Here is a 23,032-nt window from a genome sequence, read left to right as displayed (position 1 = left end):
TAAAAATGCGGGAGAAACGAGGCACAAAGGAGAAGAAGAAGAAGAAAGGGGGGGGAAAAGGTGAATTGAATATAGACAAATGGGAATGAGAGGAGAAAAAGAAGCTGTAAGCAACTGGCAGATTCAGAAGGTGGGCTTGGGGCACCATCTTGTCATCATCAAGTCTTTGTGCTTTGTGATTATTTTTTAAGGTTTAAACACCCCATCTGACCCCTTTCCTTAGCTGCCATTATCCCTCTACACCTTCCATCCCATTCCCCAGCGTTTAAAGATGCAGTAGCTGCCCAACTCCAACACGTTTATTTTTGTTTTTTGTTTTTTTTTATTTTTCATTATATCGTTGGTTGCCATGGTGGCTTCTTGGTAAATTTGGGGAACTTTTTTTTCCAAAGGAGAAAAATAAACCATAGATAATTCTGAGAATAAGCAATATTGAGAGAAATTTGAGTTTTGTAATGCGAGGAAGAGTTGTGTTTATGGATATTAATGATGCTTCGAATATAAATTCTCACTAAGATCCATAGTAGCTTTCTCCCATCACCCCAAATTGTGGTCTGTGCTTTCTCAGGAAAGGGTAATCTGATGGAAGGAAGGGAGAAGGAAGAGACATTGGGAAACAGAAGTTCCAGAAAATGGCCTTGATGTTGATGATAAATAGAACCCAGACATTTGAGTGGGAGCAAGTAGATCAGAAATCTAGATCTTCTGTTCCCTCTTTTAGAAAGGCGGGTATCTCCTGGCGAAGAGTGGTGGCATTATGCAATTTGAAGCCTATCTCCATCCTAGAAATGGGAATCCTACCAGATTGATTAAAAATGGGGTGGAAGTTAAAACTTCTGGAGCTCCAATGAAGTAATTACGACCGTCTTTCTTGGCTTCAAAGAGTCCCTTTGGAGATAAGGATTGGCTACAGTGTCATTTTCTTTTTTTGCTTTTTCTCCTTCCCTCCTTTCTTTTGCTTTTCTTTTCTACATCTGTGCTCATGGCATTACTCACTCTCACATTGTTCATACTCTTCATTAAATTTACGATAATTTATGGGAGGGAGTGCGAATAAGAAGGAAGGGGTGGTGACAAGCCATAGACATCAAGGAAAATTATGGAGCTGATGGCCATCTTCCTACTCTCATAAGATGGCTAACAAAGGTTTCAGAAGGAAACGGAGTCCTGCAGCTGCTTCTAAGTTTGAAACTCACCCCAGCTCTCATTAAGAACTGATATGCATGATCAGCAGGACCAGTATAAAGTATTAATGCTGCTCTGAGCTATATCAGATTGCCAGTAAGGTGTTGGTGTTAATGATGAATATAAATAAGAATAATTGTTTGTCTCAAATTTATTAATATTTGAATGCTCTCCCTTCTTGGAAACAACAACAACAACCTCCTTATATGTAGGAAAAGGTTTAAAATATCTTTCTTACATAAGCCCATATTGTTCATTTTTAACAGAGACCAGTAAATTCAACTCCTGTCCAGTAATATAACCCAGTAACATCCTGGAAACAGCCCAGTAACAGATTCCCCATGTGGGCCTCATCTCTTGTGTAGCTCACCTCTTCATCCCTTTTGGTAGCTGGAGGTCAACCAACAGAAATCTAGTCCGTAGGCTTCCAGTGTCCCATTGAGAACCAGAGAGTATGTGATGTAAATTGATTACAGGCTAGCAAAAGCCATTCGATTCCTATAGCCAAATCCTGACGTCAGGTCTTAAACTCACCATAGAAGGGCTTCTGCCTTCCCATCAATGTCCTGTTAGGTTGGGCAGTGGAGAAATCAGCTTTGAGTGTTGAGTACTATTATGATCAAAGGCTTAGTAGTGTAAAAGTGAAATGCCATACCTGGCTCTTTTCATGTACTCCTCTCTGTGTATGTGTATATATTACCACGAGGCTTGTAGTACCTCTAGATAACATTTACAATATTTCACAGCCCCAGACAGGTTTCCAAATCAGAGATGAGCTTGGGCCGAGGGAATCTTCCATATCCATTCCCTGCCCCTTGTGTAGCTTCATCTAGAGCTCTGCCTTCTTCTGCCACCAACTAAATACCAAAGAGCTGAGCTTAGTTATTCCTGGCACACAGTGCTGTGCCCAGGAGAGGCATGCAGACCTAAAGACTCCATCTCCTGGCAGGCCCATACATGGGCATGTTCTGGAATGCCATCTTTCCTACAAATGGGTAGGAGGTCTGCCCGAGTCTACCAATAGTGGTTATAACACAGAAGCCCCAGCCTCCTCCAGGAGTGCAGAGAAAACTAGGCCAGAAAAATGAAGGCTTTGGATCTATACCCAGAAAGAAATAACATGCCCAAGAGAAATGAGGTTTATGGAACAAAAGCCAGGTTCTCCCCAGTATTCATCTCACTCCTGTATAATAAAGAATGCAATTTCCCCCAAATAAAGGCCCAGGAGATGCTATGTATGATTTTTATGGAAGTCTCCATCGAGTTGTTGGGATTGCTCCTGTAGCAAAGCTGGCTTTTTCTGTCAATATCCTTTAAATTCCTGTATCTCAAAGAAAAACGAAAGTATTGACCGTCGTTCAAAGACGTCCCACTGACAACTAAGGACCTGGCTGTTCCATTCTTCTGTGTTCATTGACAAGAGGGCGTTCTGGGGAGGAAAAGGTGGTGGCCATATTTTTTTTCCCCTTTGGATTTTGCTACCTTGAGTCTCACCTGACGGGGGCCTGCATGCCCCCCCCCCACCCGTTTCCATCAATGCCATCAGCCTCACCCAGTGGCCCTAACGGCCTGACATCTCTTTCCCCTCTAGCATTCTCAGCGGCAGGCTCCTCCTCCTCTGCCAACGGTTTGTCGGCATCGGACCCCGGGACGGCAACTTTCTAAACATCCCCCAGCAATCTCAGGTAGGGGGAAACAGCTTCGCAGGGGGTCTTATGTGCTACAGTAGCCCAAATGTAGCTTGCCTTGTGTGGGAAGGGGAGGAGGGGAATGGCTTTGTTGGAGGGATGCATGTGGAATCACCTCTATGAATAAGAGAGAGTTCAGTTGCAGAATAAAAACCAGGACTAAATATTAGGGATCTAAGTATTTACTCATGGGGTGTGCCATAAAATCCAGAATTTACAGCAGAACTCTTGGGGGTGGGGTGGGGGATTGTCGAAAGACAGTCATGTTTCAGAAATTATGGCCTTCATTTTTCACACAAGAAACTGAGTTTCGGAGAGGGTCTTTGGCTCATGCTTCTCAGCCTAAGATGGAATTTGAAAAGATTCCCAAAGGAATATATTTCAGTGACAGCAGGGTGGGGACGGGGAAGATCCACCACTCTGCCCAACGATGTTCCTTGGGTGCTTTTGGGCAGGTCACTGTCTCTGAAGATGCGATGTATTACTGTTCGTTTGTTCTCACCATGGAATGGAACGGAGCATGGCTCAAGGCGGCTCCGCAGGGACACCCACACTGCTATTGTTTTCATGCTCCAACCCTGAGAAGCAGTTTAGAAACCAACTGTCTTTCTTTACGCCAATTTGATATGCTGACAAGAATAAGCACTTCAGATTCTGTGGCAGCAATAATCTCCTCATATCCACTTGGCACTTCACCAAAAAAAAAAGGCCGCCAAGGGCCCAGTGACTTTACAGCCGTTCCTTTCCTACCAAATAGAAGGGAGAAATTGACAAAACGCCAGTCAATTTCACTTCTCTGCTACTTAGGGAAAGCTGCAGAGCCCTGAAGTTAATTTTTAGCAATAGCAGTTAGACTTATATGCCGCTTCATAGGGCTTTCAGCCCTCTCTAAGCGGTTTACAGAGTCAGCATATCGCCCCCAACAACAATCCGGGTCCTCATTTCACCCACCTCGGAAGGATGGAAGGCTGAGTCAACCCTGAGCCGGTGAGATTAGAACCGCTGAACTGCAGATAACAGTCAGCTGAAGTGGCCTGCAGTACTGCACTCCTAACCACTGAGCCACCTTGGCTCTTTTTCCCTTGCAGAATCAAGAAACAAACACCGTAATTTCAATTTTCCCGTGGCCATTTGTAGGGATGCAGAGATTTGAAGCTGCTGCTTCAGATTTGAAACTGATGCAGAATGTTTAGTCTACATTGACATGGCAAAAAACATGTTGATCATGATATGTATTTTACTCCCTATATGCAAACTGAGTATAGAAAGGTTGTATAGGCGCACTAATCATAACTATCACCCATACGTACCCATAATTTTTCCACTCTCGATAGTTTTGGGAAGAATATATCATCACTTGGCATGCCCAACGCATATAATACAAAACCGTAGTTTAGCTCGTTGTGCATTGGCAAGAGAAGAATGTGATCTCTCCGGTTCACCACAGAACCGCGCTCGACTAAACCGCGCCCGACTAAACCGCGTCGCTGACGTCATCAACAGGGGCGACAACAGCGCGGAGACAGAAGCACGCTGTAACCCTAAACCCTAAAATTACACACCTAACCTAAACCTAACCCCCCCTAAACTAACCCTAAACCTAACCATTAACCTAACTCTAAACCTAACCCTTAACCTAACCTAAACCTAAACCTAACCCTAAACCTAACCCTTAACCTAACCCTAAACCTAATCCTAACCTTAACCTAACCCTAAACCTAACCCTAACCCTTAACCTACCCCTAAACCTAAGCCCTGTGATGACGTCAGCGACGCGGTTTAATTCGGCACGGTTTAGTCGAGCCGCGGGTTTTGACGGGTCACGGATCTCTCCAGTTCCTCACTTTTTCTCATGGTGTTTGAATAAATTTCATCAACATTAATGACAGTTAATATTAACTAGTATTTGTTTAAAGAATACTCATGATGTGATATAATTTGGTAGTAGTAATAAGGTTAACTACAGACATTCAAGTTCAAATAATTAACAAGTTATGTTTACCCCTAAGTAGAAATAAAAATGTACTTTATCTCAAGGAAAGAATGAAACAGACATCCAACTTATTTCCATTAGGCTAACTTTGTTTAATAATTGACATCCCATTGTTTCCTAAGCATTCAAGCAATATATCGGTATGCCTGAAGATGCTATTTCCAAATCTATGCATTAGGGTTTTGTTTATTTCCATGTATAACAAAACATCAAACAGAATACAAAAATTAAAATGTTACCAGTAGAATTAAAATTTTCAATTAGTTTTAAGGAGGCAAGAGTAATTAAACTTTGTCAAAAATTACTGACAAAGGCAACTTATGGCACCGGTTCACCGACAAAAGGGCAAACGACCAAAAGCGCGCCCGACTAACCGCGGTGACAAAACCGCGAGTTCTAAAGCGCGGCGACGAATGAGCGCTGAAGCGCGGCGACAAACAGCGCGGCGGACAGAAGCGCGCTGTAAACCTAACCCTAACCCTAACCTTAACTTAAATCGCCACTTCTGTCGGCGCGCTGTTGTCACACGCGTTGAAGACGTCACGTTTGATGACGTCGCCGTTGATGACGTTGCGGTTTTAGCGCAATGGTTTGTCGGCACACTTTTGTCGTGCGCCCATTTGTCGGGTCACGATGGCACCAACTAACTCCACAGCTGTGTGTTCCTTTGGGCTTCCCATGCAAGTCCACAGAACCTTGTTTTAACTGATTTTTGCAAGGCCAGGAGAGTGGGGCAGAATACCCCATAGGGTAGGAACAATGGCAGAGAAGGCTCTCTTCCGAAATCCACCAGTTTCTTTAACTGACAAGGTCTGCAGCATATAAGAGCCGAGGTGGTGCAGTGGTTAGGGTGCAGTACTGCAGGCCACTTTAGCTGACTGTGATCTGCGAATGCTGGCTGGGGAATTCTGGGACTTGAAGTCAGACATCTTCAAGTTGCCAAGGTTGAGAAACACTGTTCTAGATACTTTTCAAGAATAGCCCCATGTAGAGCAGATTGCAGTAGTTCAGATGGGGGGATGACCAGGGCATGAGCAGAGAGCCTCCCTATCCATGTATGGGCATAACTAGTGCACAACACAATATTGACCAAAGGCCCCTTGTAGCCATGGCTGCCACGTGGCTCTTCTAGCAGGAGACGTGAGGACCCTCAGGTTATCCGCTGAGTCTCTCTGAGGCAGTGCCACCTAATCTTAAGACCAAAGATGACAATTCCTGGATAGAGAGGGACCCCCCTACCCACAAACCACTCACCTTACCAGAATCCACTCTCCTTAAGTATGCACATATGACTGAAGAGTGTGGACTTTGTCCCACATTGTCCCAATCCATATTGTGTTTATCCCCCACCCTCCCTTTTGAAAAAAGCTTGGACATTTTTAAAATTGAGTTAAGAGCCGAGGTGGCGCAGTGGTTAGGGAGCAGTACTGAAGAGGCCACTTCAGCTGACTGTGATCTGCAGTTCGGCGGTTCTAATCTCACCGGCTCAAGGTCGACTCAGCCTTCCATCCTTCCGAGGTTGGTGAAGTGAGGACCCAGACTGTGGGGGCAAGTTGCTGACCTCAATTTGCTAAAAAAAATTGTAAACGCTTAGAGAGGGCTGAAAGCCTATGAAGCGGTATATAAGTCTAATAATAAATAAATAAGCCTCCAACTTTCCAATTGTAAAGCCCTACCACACACTTTGGTTTATTATGTTTTCTCTCAGTTCACCAATCTGTGTCCTTCTGGGAATAAAAAGGGAATAATCTGGCGGGTTTCTTGGTACCTCCCACTGGAATTATAAAGCCATAGAATGAGAAGCTGGAGGCAGTGGGCTAGCAACTAACTGATCCTCTAAATTACTGTGCAAAGTAGTTGCATACTTACAGGAGAACCTCCATGGAAGTGATAGAGAGATGGAGATGGAGATAGTAGTCTGTAGTAAAAGGTTATTCCAAAAAAAATATCATTTGAAAACAAAGAAAGAAGGAATCTGGTTGCCATGCCTCTTTGTTGATATCAGCAGCCACAGAAGCTTCAAGTCACATCCTTATTGTGTCCAAGAGAAGTTCCTAGAAAGGAATCGAGTGGTGAGATATAAATTTGGACCTTTCTCTGCGGCAAAAATGAGGGTGAAAAGTGGCCAATTCCAAGTCTAGAATTGTGTAGCCATTTAGATTCTCTAATAAACTATTGCACTCAGTGTGACAACTGTGCTGAGCACTGGAAGATGAAACTTACCAGCTTTCAGACTTCCTAGGTTAGCGTTTGATCAGAAATCCATTCCTGAAACCAACTTCTGACTGCCCGGGAAGCTTTGCTCCACTGTTACTCGTACGATCCGTTAGCGAACAAAAGGAGGGTTTTGATTTTTTGCGGTTTAAAATGCAAACTGAGATTATGGGGCACAGTTTTTGTCATGCGTAATCACTGCAACTAGAAATCCCAACTTTCTCTACATGGCATTTACTTGTACAAGGGAAACAATATAACCTGACAGACACACGGGAGAGGAATAAACATCTAGAGGAGGAGGGGGGAATAGTTCATAAAATTGCTTCCAAGAAATGAAGAACTGGGCTGTTGGTTCTCCTGGTTTTTAATAGGCTGCGCTAGCTCTGCGATGAGATAAAGTTGCTTAGAGAATGCACAATGTAGGGGTGGGAAAGGTGACCCTCTTTTCAAACTTACATGGGTGGGAGAAGGAGCGTGTGGCTCAGCACCAGTGATATTAAGGTTGATTGCCATGAAGTGTGTCATTGGCACGCCAGTTTGCAGAGCATACCATCCTCTCAGCAGAGTAGAAAAAGGCAGGGCGAGGGAGGAGGAAGGAAGGAAGGAAGGAAGGAAGGAAGGAAGGAAGGAAGGAAGGAAGGAAAGGAAGGAAGGATGGACCTGCATATCTGTAGTTTCTGTGCAGCAGAGAATACCTTATAATGATTAAATAATAATTGCATTTGATTGCACATGAATAAAAAGTCTGGGTTGTTATATTAGTTAGGGCAATTTTAATCGTGCCAGTGCCACAGCTAGAAGGGAAAATCTTGATGGTATGAAGGTTAAAGCAGCAAAGTTGAATGCCACGGGGAGGGAACATTCCAAGTCCAACATGATTTTCCCCCCATCCCTCCCGTCCCACATAAGGCAGCTCTCAGCGTGATCCGTCTTTCCTTCCTAGCCTCCATTGCTCCCTGGTGGTGAATGAAGGAGCAGAGCAGAACAGGAACGGGATTTTGCTCCCTTGCTCAGCCCATAACCAGTGTCACGTCGGGCCCGTCTGGTTTCCCTGAGCAACCAGACATGATGCACACCCAGATGAACTTGGACTTGGGGGGGCCAGCCAGGGGAACAATGGTCCGGAGTGAGGCTGGATCAGGGCCCAGCACAGCCGCAGAACTAGCAGGAGCACTTCCGCTAGCAGTTTCCCTACTTCTTGCTTTCTCTTTTTTCTGCTTCACTGTTCATTTCTTCTTCTGCTCTCCTTCCCCGCCCCCCCCCTCTTCCTCTCCCCTCGTGTCTGCAAATGTTCTCCCGTTACTTTCTCTATGTGCTTCTTTCCATCTCAGAATGTCATTCGGCTGGTGGGAAGAAGTTGCTCTGACCTATCATACTAAGATGATTGGGGCGCATTGAGATATTCCTCCAGCCAAAGCTCTGCCAGGTGGGCTCCAAGCTTTGCCAAGAGCCCTTTAATGTGTGCATGTATGTTTTGTGTGTGTACAGAGGGTGGGGGGGGGGAAATATTCCCTGCTCCATTGGCTGGGCTGTAGTATTATTAGGGGAAGGCAAGGGGAGGGCAGATGTTACCACAGTAACCAATGACTTTTCTGAACTCTGGATCCAGGCAGATGGAGGAAGAAAAGAGAGGAAGAAAAAGACAGACAGAATTGAGCAAGAGCGAGAGATGAAGGAGAGAAGCACAGTGGCTGCCAGTTCCCCCCCCCCTCTCTCTCAGCTGTGGCTTCTGGCTGTTGCCCATAGGAACAGCTGCAGGTCCCATGAGGTGCAACGGACCTTTGCTTCTAGACACCCTGTTCTTATTATTGTCGTTAAATATTCATTTAATGCCAACAGTGATGCAGAAGCCAGCACTACCCTGATTTGGCTTAGAGGGTAAGGCGGTGCTAGCTCCAGTGTGGATGGAGATCATTAGATGGTCAGCTTCTTCCAGTGCTATAAATTAGCTCAAATCAATGGTGTGGCATTGCCCAGGGAATGACGCATAACTATTATACACATTATAGTGCACTACATCCGAAAACTTAAACCCCCCAAATGGCAAGTAGTCCACAAATCACACTATCTTTGTAATGAGATATTTGCATCAAGTCAGCAAATGGCAGACGTATATAGTGCAAGAAGAGGATAAGAATGGGCTGATATGTATTTGACTCCATAGACCATTAATTGATAAATGGGTAGGATGGGCAGAAATTATTGAGTGAAAGAACCATCATATGAAAGAAATAACTCAACTGACTCTCTCGATCCTGTTATTCTTACTAATGCCTACCAGTTAGCATAGCAATAGCATTAGACTTTATACCGCTTCATAGGGCTTCAGCCCTCTCTAAGCGGTTTACAGAGCCAGCATATCGCCCCCAACACAATCCGGGTCCTTATTTTACCCACCTCGGAAGGATGGAAGGCTGAGTCAACCCTGAGCCGGTGAGATTTGAACAGCCGAACTGCAGAACTGCAGTCAGCTGAAGTAGCCTGCAGTGCTGCATTTAACCACTGTGCCACCTCGGCTCTTGCACCAAGCCTAGCGGTATCAAGAGGAGGAGGAGGAGGAGGAGGAGGAGGAGGAGGAGGAGGAGGAGGAGGGGGGAAGGGGAAGGGGAAGGGGAAGAGAAGGGGGAGCAGGCCAGGTGAATCAGTAAAGCTTGACCCATGACCCTTGTGTCTCTTGACCCATGTTTTCATAGAGGTCTGGCCTATGACTTTAGGTACAAATGAGGCAGGTGTACTGCCCACATCACATCTACCAGGATATTATTTGTACTGGACAATTATAAGCAAGGCAAAGCTCAAATATCAAATGCTTATATTGTTCTCTGGCAGTTGATAGGGATGTGTGAAAGCCCAGTGTGAAATTTCATTCTTCTTACTGAACCCCTTGACTTATTCTGTGCTTCCAAATGCTTTGAGAAGAAAACTCAAAATGCTTTGAGTTTGACATGAATTCAAAACTTGTGGCAAATCCAAGGAGGTGTTGAACTAACCTTGTCACCTCCTCCTCCTCCAAGACATTTCTAAAAGATTATGAAATAGGAGCTGTGATAAACGGTTCCACCACAAAATCACGGTCGACTAAAGCGCTCAACGAAACCGCGTACCTGACGTCATCACAGCGTGACAAAAAAAGCACACTGTGAGCGCTAAAGTTAAAATAACCCTAAACCTAAACCTAACCCCAACCTAACCCTAACCTAACCCTAAACCTAACCCTAACCTAACACTAAACCCTAACCCTAACCCTTAACCAACCCTAAACCTAACCTAACCCTTAACCTAACCCTAACCCTAACCCTTAACCTAACCCTAACCTAACCCTAAACCTAACCTAAACCTAACCCTAACCTAACCCCCTAACCCTTAACCTAACACTAAACCTAACCCTAACCCTTAACCTAACCCTAAACCTAAACCTAACCCTTAACCTAACCCTAACCTAACCCTAACCCTAACCCTAACCCTAACCTTAACCTAACCCTAAACCTAACCCTAAACCTAAACCTAAACCTAACCCTAACCTAACCCTAACCCTAACCCTAAACCTAAACCTACCTTACCTTAACGTGAATCGGCTTGCTTTCAAAGCGCTTTTTAAAGCGCCCTTTTTTCTCCGCGGTCGCTGTTGTCGCGCTGCTGATGACGTCAGCGACGCGCTTTAATCGGGCGCGCTTTAGTGGACCGCGGTTTTGTCGTGCCACAGTGATAAACCTTCCCTGAAATATTTAATGGGCTTAGTATATATAAAGTGGCATCAGAGACAGGACTCCACCATAAAAGAAACCTCCTGAAAACAGTAGTCAATTTTCCACTCTTTACTCTGGATATTTCAGCCCAATGAAAATGATTTTCAAAAGGGAAATATTTTTCAAAAGAAAGATTATTCTACCAAAGTGGGAGAAAGAGAAGAAAATCTGCCGTCCTGCCATAGTAACTCTCCTTAAACTTCATTTTTCTCCAGCTCCATTTCTACCTCTTGCTTCAAGCAGCCTTTGAAAAATCCTTTCCAGATTTATTTTCTCTGAACAGCTCACTGTAGTGGTGTCATCATGGCATGGATTTTCTCTGAGCGCTATTCAAACATTTTTTTCTGCAATTTTCCTTTCAATTGAGAAAAAAAAATCATTTTGAAACAATGCAAAATCCAAACAATGGAGTTTTTCTTACCAGCAACGTTAAACTGGGCTGACAGTTCAAATTATGCCGGTCACAAGATAGACCTAGAGGATACAGATACAGAATACATACATACAGAAACATACAGATTTACACAGTTGGAGGGGACCTTGTAGGTTATCTAGTTTATCCCAACCCCCCCCAGCAGACCTTACACCATTTCTGATAGATGGCAGTCCAGTCTCTTCTTGAAAGCTTCCAGTGATGAAGCTCCCACAACTTCCAAAGGCAGGCTGCTCCATTGGTTAATTGTTCTCACTGTCAGAAACTTTATTTCCAGGTTGAATCTCTCCTTGTTCAGTTTCCATCCATTATTTCTTGTGTGGCCTTCAGCTGCTTTGGAAAATAGCTTGACCCCTTCCTCTCAGTGGCAGTTCCTCAAATATTGGAAAACTGCTATCATGTCTCCCCTGGTCCTTCTCTTCACTAGATTAGCCATGCCCAGTTCCTGCAACTGTTCATCGTATGTTTTAGCCTCCAGTCCCCTAATCACCTTGATTGCTCTTCTCTACACACTTTCTAGAGTCTCAACATCCAGAATCTGCAGTAAAGAAAGTAGGGGGTGGAGTCCTTTTCTAAATCACTAGGGGTTGAGCACCATATAAATTTTAATAACAGCAACAAATCACGAGGAACTTATTTCAGTTTCATCGGTAAGTTAATTGACTGTCCCTGAACATTGGTTTCTAATGATGATATACAAATAAAAGAAGTTTCTAAATTAACTTGTCCACTGATTTCTAAATTCTAATTTCTAAATTAGAATATATTAAATTTATACATTAGAATTGATACTAATTCTAAATTAGGGCCCTAATTTCTAAATTCACTGCTCCAGTGAAATGCTATGGACATAGTATATTCCATTTCAATAAGGCATTTGACAAAGTAGAACACAACCTACTTCTTAGTAAGTTAGAAAAATGTGTGATAGACAGCATAACTGGTTGACAAACTGTACTCAGTAGTAAGTATTTAATGAAACTGCATCTACATGTAAGTACTCCAAGGTTCTGTTTTGGACCCAGTACTCACTGAAGATGTGGTAATCTTTATAAATGATTTAGATGAGGGAATAGAAAGGGAACTCATCAAATCTGCACATGACACGAAACTGAAAGAATAGCCAAGAGCCGAGGTGGCGCAGTGGTTAAATGCAGCACTGCAGGCCACTTCAGCTGACTGCTATCTGCAGTTCGGCGGTTCAAATCTCACCGGCTCAAGGTTGACTCAGCCTTCCATCCTTCTGAGTGGGTGAAATGAGGACTCAGACTCTGGGGGCGATATGCTGACTCTGTAAACCGCTTAGCAAGGGCTGAAAGCCCTATGAAGCGGTATATAAGTCTAACTGCTATTGCTATTGCTATCCCAGAAGATAGCTTAAGTTTCAGAAGGATCTCAACGGACTTGAACACTGGGTCCATATAACAAAATTCAACGGTGAGAAAAGTAAGGTTTTACACTTAGGCAAGAAAATTCCAATGTACAGGTATAGGTGGAACCTGGCTCAATAGCTGTATCTGCAAGAGGAATCTAGCTGTTCTGATAGACCCATTTAAAAATGGGCCAGCAGTGTGCTGCAGCTGCTAAAAAAGCCAATGCAATCCTCTGCCTTAATAGAGGGATAGAATCAAGATCACGTGAAGTGTTAGTACTACTTTATAATGTCTTGGTAACACAATACTTGGAATATTGTATCCAGTTTTGGTCACCAGAAAATATAAAAACGTTGAGACCCTGGAAATAGTGCAGAGAAGAGTAACAAAGATTATTAGGGGGCTGGAGGCTGAAACATATGAAGAACGGTTGCAGGAATGGGTATGTGCAGTCTAGTAAAAAAACTTGGGGCAATATGATAGTGGTGTTCCAATGTTTGAGGGGCTGCCACAAAGAAGAGATCACCCATTTTCCAAAGCACAGAAGGCAGAACAAGAAGCAATGGATCGGAAGCTAATCAAGGAGAGAAGCAATCTAGAACTAAGGAGAAATTTCCTAACAGAACAATTAACCAGTGGAATTGCTTACTTTCAGAATTAATGGGTGCTCCTAACTGGAGGTTTTTAATAAGACAACCATTTGTCCAGAATGGAATAGGGTCTTCCTGCTTTGGGGGGGAGGGAACTAGAAGACCTCCAAGATCCCTTCCAACTGTTATTCTGTTATTCCCCCAGGACACAAATGAGCAAGAGAGTGAGAGTTTTATTATCCCTTTCCCTGGTGACCATGAACTGAAATTTGGGGATATAATACATTCATCAATAAAAATTATCTCTTCAGCTTGTGTTTCTGCTAGCAATATCTGGAATATTTAATCTAAAAGACAAAATCCGTGCATCGTATGTGGAAGAAATGGAACCTTTTGATTAAGAGCAGTATGGAGCAAGAGGATATAACTCAGTGTTGCTCGGGGGATAAGGCAGATGTCCATGAATAACCCAACAACATTCATTTAAGGTTCACAGATTCGAATGGATGCTGTATAGCTTGTTTTGATGCTGTCTTACTTGAGGCAAGAGTAGATTAGGTATGTTGTAGGCTGATAGAATAGGCAGCTCTAGAAATTAACTCAAGGCATTTGAATGATGCTCTGATGTGAAGGGACATCTGGATTCATTCCTCAGTGCCAAGTATGTTGTCATAGTGGAGTGACAACTCCTGAGTGGCTTGCTACTGAAGAACGACATTCTGATTGGTTTCCCAGGCATATAGTCTCTGATTCCAACCAATCAGGGAGCAGAAACAGTCAATGAGCTATTTTTCTTTTGACTGTTTCCAAATCTCTCATTTGTATGACTGACTCCACTACTAGAAGATATTGGGGGCTGGTGATGGTAATGGTGACTATTTCTAATTCTGTAATTTGACCATTGCCATATAATTCACATCACTGCCACACCTCTTTCCGTTGGTAGCTTTATATTAGGGGGAAATTCATTTGATTGGCTGCAATTAATGATGATAAGCAGTGGTCAAGAATCTGACTGGCTGGCATGGATTTACTTGGGTGTAGGAATTGACATCTTCATTTTATTCAAAGAATATCAATTGACTGAACGGGAGAGAAAATATGGAACGAAAAGAGCTGGAGAAAACAGGCATTGTGAAAAGGAGCAGTGCCTACTCGAATAAATAAACTTTGGAAAGCAGGAATTTGGGTGCAATATCCAACCTGAGCAAAGCAGGGATGGTATTTTCATTGCGGACAGAATGGACCTGGACCTGGCAAATATATTTCACTGCTTGTCTTAGCTGTATGATTTTCATCAACCGGGCCAAACTTTGTAAAATGCCTACTTTCTCCTCTCTTTTCCGGAGCAATCTTAGTAGAGCCATGTCTAGTAATATGTATCTCGAGAGGGGATTCTGGACTTAGAAAGTTGATCCTAGAGAAGGGGGAGAGAGAGACACGTGTGAAGGGGGGGCTAGAAGCAAATATTTGCTCTGAGAAGAAAGTAAAGTCTCCATTGAGAGATTGATAACTAAAGAGCATCTGCTGTCCATCAGGTTTTGAAAAATGTAGCGTATGAGGTTGGCCCTTCCTGTACCTGCTATACTAAATCTGTTGAGGCCTGTGGGGATTTCGAACAAGCACGGTTACCGCAGGATATTGCATCCCGAAGAGAAAGCTTCAGTCTGTGATGCCAGCCTGTGGTTCAGTGCCTAAGAGAAGCAAAACCGAGACGGAAGGGTGTTTGTGTGTGGAACAGAGAGACTGGAAGCTGGAGAATGGAAGAAGTCCAATCTTCCCAACAGTGGACATACAGCCCCTCCTGGTGGCCATTTTCAATGCTGTTTCCCCCCCCCCTCCTCCTCTGGAAAATTTGAATTATTTAAATCCAGCCACTTCTTCCTTCCTCCTTCATTTGCTGCCCCATCACTGTTGTCTCCATATTCAGATGGCACGTGTGTCCACAGTGTGGCTTCTGCTCCATCCCTCTTCACCATTAGAGGGCAAATTGTGCTGTACCTCTGTCTCTCCCTTGGCTTTTCAAATCAGAAGTGATTTTGAATTTCCAGAGACCAGAGAAATTTATGTCATGCCTGAAGAAATTTCATGCGATAATTTGTCAGCTTTTCTCCCAATCCTGGCTAGGCTGGAAGAAGGAACCATTTTTTTAAATCTCCTAGCTGCTTTGGGACAATTCCAGCAGAGAGAGAAGATAGCTGCTGATCTAGGATGGGAAGGAAAGGAAACAGCATAGAACAGTGTTTCTCAACCTTGGCAACTTGAAGATGTCTGGACTTCAAGTCCCAGAATTCCCCAGCCAGCATTCGCTGGCTGGGGAATTCTGGGACTTGAAGTCCAGAGATCTTCAAGTTGCCAAGGTTGAGAAACACTGGCATAGAAGATGGTTGCAGGGAACAGGTTTCTGTGCAATTAGTCCAGAACAATTGAATTTAGGCACATGATCTGCAGTACCTGAAGTTGTGTTCCAAATAATTAATTTGATCTAGAGAATCTCCTGAAGCTGTTCTACTATCTGCTATAGTAATGCTCAGTTGATTCACAGAGCGTCCCAAGGATTTCTGGAGCAGAGTTAGTCCATAACAGACCTGCTGGTGAGGCCACGAATCTGCACCCTTGTCCAAGTGCAATGGTTTTCTAGTCCCAAATGGACAAACAGGGTCGAGGAAGGGAATCTGAGGGTTGCAGATTTGACTCTCTCCTCTGCCAGCAGTTGGCTCTCACGCTTATCCTACAATCCACATGTCAGAGGAATGTTCTGAATTCCCCTGTCATATATGTACATGCAAATAAACATATACCAGCAGACACTCACAATCAAGGCCTGCTCTTGAGCCTGACCTCACACAGCTGCAGGACAGCTGTTCCACAAAGATGGAGGTCACAAAGAGGAGACTCAACTGATGCATTCGCTGGCTGGGGAATTCTGGGACTTGAAGTCCAGACATCTTCAAGTTGCCAAGGTTGAGAAACACTGCCATAGAAGATGGTTTCTAATAATGAGCCCCACTTAATGACATCAGCTGGCCCTCCCTTGGGCTTGAGGGCATAGCCATTTTTGAGGAACCTGGATTACAGAAACTTTGCAAGACAGGGCCAATATTGCTCCACAATATTGTGGGAAGGTGGGATTACATGTCGTGAGTACAGCAGCAGTGATTGGAATTCCTCGTGTCTAAATAAAATTTGACGTTCTTATGTGACATGTAACTGCTAGCAATGACCTATAAGCTGCAAAAGCAATAGCTGAGGTGGCAGGCGGTGTTTTCAATCGAGATAAAATGATCTGACATTGGTCGTTCAAAATAGCAATTGCAGTTAGACTATATACCGCTTCATAGGGCTTTCAGCCCTCTCTAAGCGGTTTACAGAGTCAGCATATCGCCCCCAACAACAATCCGGGTCCTCATTTCCCCACCTCGGAAGGATGGAAGGCTGAGTCAACCCTGAGCAGGTGAGATTTGAACAGCCGAACTGCAGATAGCAGTCAGCTGAAGTGGCCTACAGTACTGCACTCTACCCACTGCGCCACCTCGGCTCCAGAAGACAGATAGATAGATAGATAGATAGATAGATAGATAGAGATAGATAGATAGATAGATAGATAGATAGATGATAGATAGATAGATAGATGAGAGATGATAGATATATAGATAGATAGATAGATAGATAGATAGATAGATAGATAGATGATAGATGATAGATATAGATAGATGATAGATAGATAGATGATGATAGATAGATAGATAGATATAGATAGATAGATAGATAGATAGATAGATAGCTAGCATAGCAATAGCAATAGCAATAGCACTTATATACCGCTTCATAGGGCTTTCAGCCCTCTCTAAGCGGTTTACAGAGTCAGCATATTGCCCCCAACAACAATCCGGGTCCTCATTTTACCCACCTCCGAAGGATGGAAGGCTGAGTCAACTTTTGAGCCGGTGAGATTTGAACAGCCGAACTGCAGAACTGCAGTCAGCTGAAGTAGCCTGCAGTGCTGCATTTAACCAAATAAGCTTCTTATCTTTTTTGCCTATGAGAAACTTTTAGTTTCTATTGAATTTACGAAATTCTCATTGAACATTTTCTTACTGGTGAAAGAGCAGCCCCAGACAGGGATGCATTCAGCCCTATATAGCAGTCTCACGAGAGATGGCACGAAGGGCAAGATAATTGAGCGAGAAAACCTACATCATGTGATATCGAGGTACCAGAAGACATCCTTATCTAATTTCAGCAGAAGGGCTAGCAGTGGCAAAAGCCCCAAGTTCAAGTTTGGTGCGGTACCAATAGATTTCATTTAGTCATCCAGTTCAATTCCCACTCAGTCCAATTTACACTTTCTTCTTTTCCCAGCACCTCTAAGAGCTGCCTCCCTTTTCTTGAAGTGAAGGAAACAGATTATTATCAATCATTTACCTCTTCATAAAATGCACCTCCAACTTAAATTTTGTATCCTGCTTCAAGTTTTCCATTCCGAGGTGCCTTAAACCCTTCCACGCGGTTAGTCCACAATGTTTATTCCAGATTAGGGGAATCTCCAGCTTTATAATTGGGTACAGTGGCTGGCTTCCTCTCCCCCAGCAACTGGTTTTACCTTGTATAGCCATTTCACTCTGGATTACTCTGTTTTCAGCTGATCAACGGCTTCCTTTTTTAAAAAAAGCTGATCTAACTATGGCCCGTAAAGAATGGAGTCCAGTAAATCCTCCTGGCTACCATTGTTTTCCCCATCTCTTCCACCAGTACATCTTAATTCCACCCTTATATCTCACAGTGGCCTCCCTTTCAGTTTCTTCCCAGGGTGGCAGAAGAATACTCTCCTTTCTTGCAATGTGCTCTACATGGGGCAGCCCTTGAAGAGCATTCGGAGACTTCAGCTCGTCCAGAATGCAGCCGCGCGAGCGATTGTGGGTGCACCTCGGTTCACCCACGTCACACCTATCCTCCGCGAGCTGCACTGGCTGCCTATTGGTCTCCGGATACGCTTCAAGGTGCTAGTCGTCACTTATAAAGCCCTTCATGGTATTGGACCTGGGTACTTGAGAGACTGCCTGCTGCCAATTACCTCCCAAAGACCCATTAGATCGCACAGGGTTGGCCTCCTCTGGGTTCCGTCTACTAGCCAATGTCATCTGGCTAGGACCCGGGGGAGGGCCTTCTCTGTGGCAACTCCGGCACTTTGGAACGAACTCCCCACAGAGATTCGGAGCCTCACCTCTCTCCAGGCCTTCCGAAAAGCCGTTAAAACCTGGCTGTGTCGGCAGGCCTGGGTTGACGAGTTCCCTTCCCCTCTCGATTCGTGTGGCTGTTGGTTATTTTTAAATGCCTTGTATTTGTAGTTTTTGTGTTTCCCTTTCCCTCCTTGGGTTTGTGCGCCGCCCTGAGTCCCGCAGGGAATAGGCAGCATATAATAAAATGAAACTCAAACTCAAACTCTTTCCTATACTGTACCCACTGTATTGCAGTAGTTCCCTTTTTTTCCCTTTTTAAATTAAACAATCTTTAATTTACAAGGTAGGCCTGTTGGAAGGAAACTGCCATGCTTCTCTTTTGCTTCTGTGAATCTGAGCCATCCGTTTAGATGGTTTGATTACAGCGGGAGAACCTGTATCAATATCAGTGGAGAGGTGGTATAAAGGGCCTTTTAGGAAGATGGAAGAAAGGAAGGGAGAAAAAGTGGAAGGGGGGGAGAAAAGAGGGAAGGAGGTAGGAAGAGAAGGGGAAGAGAGGGAAAGAGCAGGAAGACAAAGAGTGAAGTTGATAGGCAAGAGGAAGGAAGGAAGAAGAAAAGGGAGGGAGGGAGGAAAGAAGGAAAGATGGAACTAGAAAGGAAAGGAGGGAGGGAGAAGGGGAAGAAGGGAAGAGCAGAAAGACAGAGAAGGTGGGAAAACAAAGGAAAAGAAAAAAAGAAAAAGAAAGATGAAACAATCCCTAAAAGGAAAAGGGAGCCTCTGGGAGGCCCATCCACACAGATGACAGTCAGTAAGGCTTCCCTGTCCATTCATGGATTGAAAGGGTAAGAAATAAGAGAGAACCCCCTCAGAGCTTGGCCTCCTTTGCAGAGTCATAAGGTCAATACAATTGGTCAGCAGAAAACCTGTCTTCAGTTTCTTAAATGAAAGGATATGAAGGATAAAATCAGTATTAAGCTGCTAATATATATGGTCTATGATCCTCTTTCACACCCAGCTCAATTTATCCCTCTTGGCATCATTAGTTTGTTATTCTTTACTGCGCCAGCAACACTTAACGATCAGGGATGGAAGCTTGGAAGATCAAGATCCTAATATATTTTAATAAAGATGATATGAAAGAAACAACTGAATATGGAGCTACGGTTTTCAGTGCTGGTGGTAGTATGCTTATCGTGGTGTTTAGTTTTGCCCAGTTTGAAATATATCCTACAAATGTGTAGTGTGCATGCAATAAAAAAAAATAGGCGCGTGGAATTATATGTGTAATCCCTGTGGATACACTCATCTGAGAATCAGTGCCAGCTACTGCTTTTAGCAACCTATTAAATTTGTGCTTGATGACAAATCTGAATCAAAATCTCAGGAGGCTTCATTAGGTCAGTGTTTCTCAACCTTGGCAACTTGAAGATGTCTGGACTTCAAGTCCCAGAATTCCCCAGCCAGTGAATGCTGGCTGGGGAATTCTGGGACTTGAAGTCCAGACATCTTCAAGTTGCCAAGGTTGAGAAACACTGCATTAGGTGACTGTTATAAGAAGGTGATGGCATTGTACTGTGGTGCAATATGAGAGGAAATCAGGAATTAAGTGTTACAGAGGAACAAATAATGTGGGCTATCAGGTTGCCTGAGACTGAAGATAATGAAGTCACAAAGCCTAGAAAACCCTTGGGGTGAATTTTAACGAGTATTTCAATATCAGGCGTAAGAAAAAGAAAGAAGTTTATCAGAGTCTCAATTTTAATATTCTCTCTCTCTCTCTCTCTCTCTCTCTCTCTCTCTCTCTCTCTCTCTCTCTTTCTCTCTTTTGTCTTCTGGTCCAGTCTTGGTTCCTCTGACAGGATCTTCAAGTGAAGAAAACTGATGGTGATGATGATGATGACGACAATGATATTTTTTTCACTCAAGCCCTGCGAATCAGAATCTTTAGTCCTTAACCTATCTCTTCACTGAGCTGCTCCTCTTCAAAGAAAAGTAAGAGACATTGGGTAACACAGATGAGAAGCTTAAAAAAAAAAAATTCATGTTGGACCTCCCTGATCCAAAGCAGATTTTGGCCTTTGCCTACGAGAATCTTGTCTTCTCAAAGAATCTCATCAACTCATCCTGAAGTAACTCTCTGTTAAAACAATGTATAAAATAGTTCTGGACAGGCCACCCCAAACAATGGTGTGGTTTGTTTTTTTTTGGTTTAAAAAGGGATTTTTTCTTCATTCATCATGGGCAAAAAAAAATAACACTCACATCGACCAGTCTCAAATCCCAAAACTGTCTCAAGATTTATGAGGGATTATGTTTGCTGGGGTATGGAAAAGGAGATCGCTCCCTAGAGATTTGTCTACTTATTAGCCTAAATCCAAGGTGAATCTGAATATGTTAAAGAAACTAAAAGCACTTGCTTAATCGGGGCTCGAGCCCCCGTTGCTTTGAAGAAACACCTGCGGGGAGAGGTGGAGGCCAGGCAAATCAAATTTGGTCTCAGTTCCACTCAGTGAGTAGGCCGATTCAGTGCACCATTGTGGTTCAGATCTGGAAATGGTTTAGATTAAGCATTACTTCTCCCACCAAACATATGTTCCCTTGTTAACCAAATTAACATTGCATTTCTACAAGTGAAAAGAAAGCAAAAGCAGAAACACTCCTGAATACCAGATGTTCCAACTGAATTCCATTCCAGAGCAAGGAATAAATTTCCTCTTCCTTCCCTCCCTCCGCAAACATGCATGCACAAATCTATTCTCCTGCTGATCTTGATATCTAGTGCTTCCTTGTGTATTCCTTGCTCTGAATGAACTTTTCCTGCATCTCAGGAAAAAAAAAACAATAATGTCTGGATTACATGGAAAATATTTCCAGTCTTATTCTGCGTGAACTGGAATTCCTTTTCCCCCATAGTAACAAGAAAATATGGGCCCTCTTCGGTTCATGGTGACAAGTTTGATTTGACTGGAAAGTGTTTCTCTTTGAAAAGAAACACCTTGCTGCTATTGCAAATGGACAAATATTTAGGATAGGACAGTATTCATTCTTTTATAAATAATAATTAAAAAAAAGATTAGCAAGGCAGCAAAGGGGCATACATCAATTGTACCCCAAACCATTAGGGCTAGAGTAGCTAGCTCAAGACAGGTACGTTTCGTCAGAGTACCCAGCCTAGTTGGCCCTGTGAGATTGTGGGTGTCTGTTGTTACTATGGTTTGACACTTTTGCTGATCCCCTTTTCTCCACTTCATTTTTCTTACTCTTTTGAGTTGTTGCATTTCCTTTGGCTTCCTCTACGTACAGGTGACTACCAGCAGTGAAGTACAATTGGTTTTTGTGTTGTTACTGTTAAAACAAGCGTCAACAAAGATCTTAACAGTCACAGCTGCAACAAAATGAATTGTATATAATTAGATGTAATGGAGGCTGTCTAATGCAGTGTTTCTCAACCTTGAACTTGAAGATGTCCGGACTTCAACTCCCAGATCCCATCCCAGCCAGCGAATGCTGGCTGGGGAATTCTGGGAGTTGAAGTCCGGACATCTTCAAGTTGCCAAGGTTGAGAAACACTGGTCTAATGGATAGTTATGAGGGTTTGACACTACCATCTGTACACGGTGTGGAAATGCACACATGTGCACCAGATCAGCCACACAGTTCCATGCACTTTCCTCTTTCCTTGTCTCACACTACAGCAAAACCTGTGAGAGAGAAAAAACGTCCCTTTCTGTTGTGCACTCATGAGATGATCTCTCTTGTTCTTTTTCCAGCATTTTTGATAGAAACCTTTCCTTAGCAGATGCTGAGTTTTTGGGGGCAGGAGCTTTGCCAAATTCTTTGGAGTTTATCTCCCGCTCCGTTGTTCCTATTAGCTATGCTCACTCTGCATGAGGTATCATTGGTTCTTACTGGGCAGCAGTGAAGTTCTATCTCGGAATAAGGGGTAAGGATAGGGATGGGGTATTGTCTAGTTTGGAAAGGGCCAGAAAGTAATGCAGGGGACAGGTTTCTGTGCAATTAGTCCAGAACAATTGAATTTAGGCCCATGATCTGCAGTACCTGAAGTTGTGTTCCAAATAATTAATTTGATCTAGAGAATCTCCTGAAGCTGTTCTACTATCTGCTATTGTAATGCTCAGTTGATTCACAGAGCGTCCCAAGGATTTCTGGAGCAGAGTTAGTCCATAACAGACCTGCTGGTGAGGCCACGAATCTGCACCCTTGTCCAAGTGCAATGGTTTTCTAGTCCCAAATGGACAAACAGGGTCGAGGAAGGGAATCTGAGGGTTGCAGATTTGACTCTCTCCTCCGCCAGCAGTTGCTCTCACGCTTATCCTACAATCCACATGTCAGAGGAATGTTCTGAATTCCCCTGTCCTATATTGTACATGCAAATAAACATACACCAGCAGACCTCACAATCAAGGCCTGCTCTTGAGCCTGACCTCGCACAGCTGCAGGACAGCTGTTCCACAAAGATGGAGGTCTTCTTTGCGAGGGAAATTGTCATGGAGTGAGCAGCCTGCATGTAGATATTTTGGGGCTGCCACAAAGCGGAGACACTCAACTGATGCTTTAGTCAGTGGTGTGAACCAGATCTATTCCTTTAAAGTAACAGTGGAGA

General features: G+C 43.6%; 1 protein-coding gene across 7 annotated transcripts in view; it reads left to right on the top strand.

Moving 5' to 3' along the window:
* NFIX (nuclear factor I X) overlaps positions 1–21,874 on the top strand; it is a 225,102-nt gene extending 203,228 nt beyond the window's left edge. For 5 of the 7 annotated variants that reach the window (XM_032210630.1, XM_032210626.1, XM_032210628.1 and 2 more), the window contains 2 exons: positions 2,777–2,870; positions 20,250–21,874. In XM_032210630.1, the coding sequence (XP_032066521.1) occupies positions 2,777–2,850 (74 nt within the window). In that variant the 3' untranslated portion in view covers positions 2,851–2,870; positions 20,250–21,874. The remainder of the gene's footprint in view (positions 1–2,776; positions 2,871–20,249) is intronic. The other 2 variants (XM_032210629.1, XM_032210627.1) reach the window with 1 other exon arrangement.
* The last annotated feature ends 1,158 nt before the right edge of the window (positions 21,875–23,032 follow it).

Source organism: Thamnophis elegans, chromosome 2 (genome assembly GCF_009769535.1).
Source record: "Thamnophis elegans isolate rThaEle1 chromosome 2, rThaEle1.pri, whole genome shotgun sequence".
Classification (NCBI taxonomy): domain Eukaryota; kingdom Metazoa; phylum Chordata; class Lepidosauria; order Squamata; family Colubridae; genus Thamnophis; species Thamnophis elegans.
The sequence above is the reverse complement of the archived record's forward strand: the minus strand, read 5'-3'. Positions and strand labels throughout refer to the sequence as shown.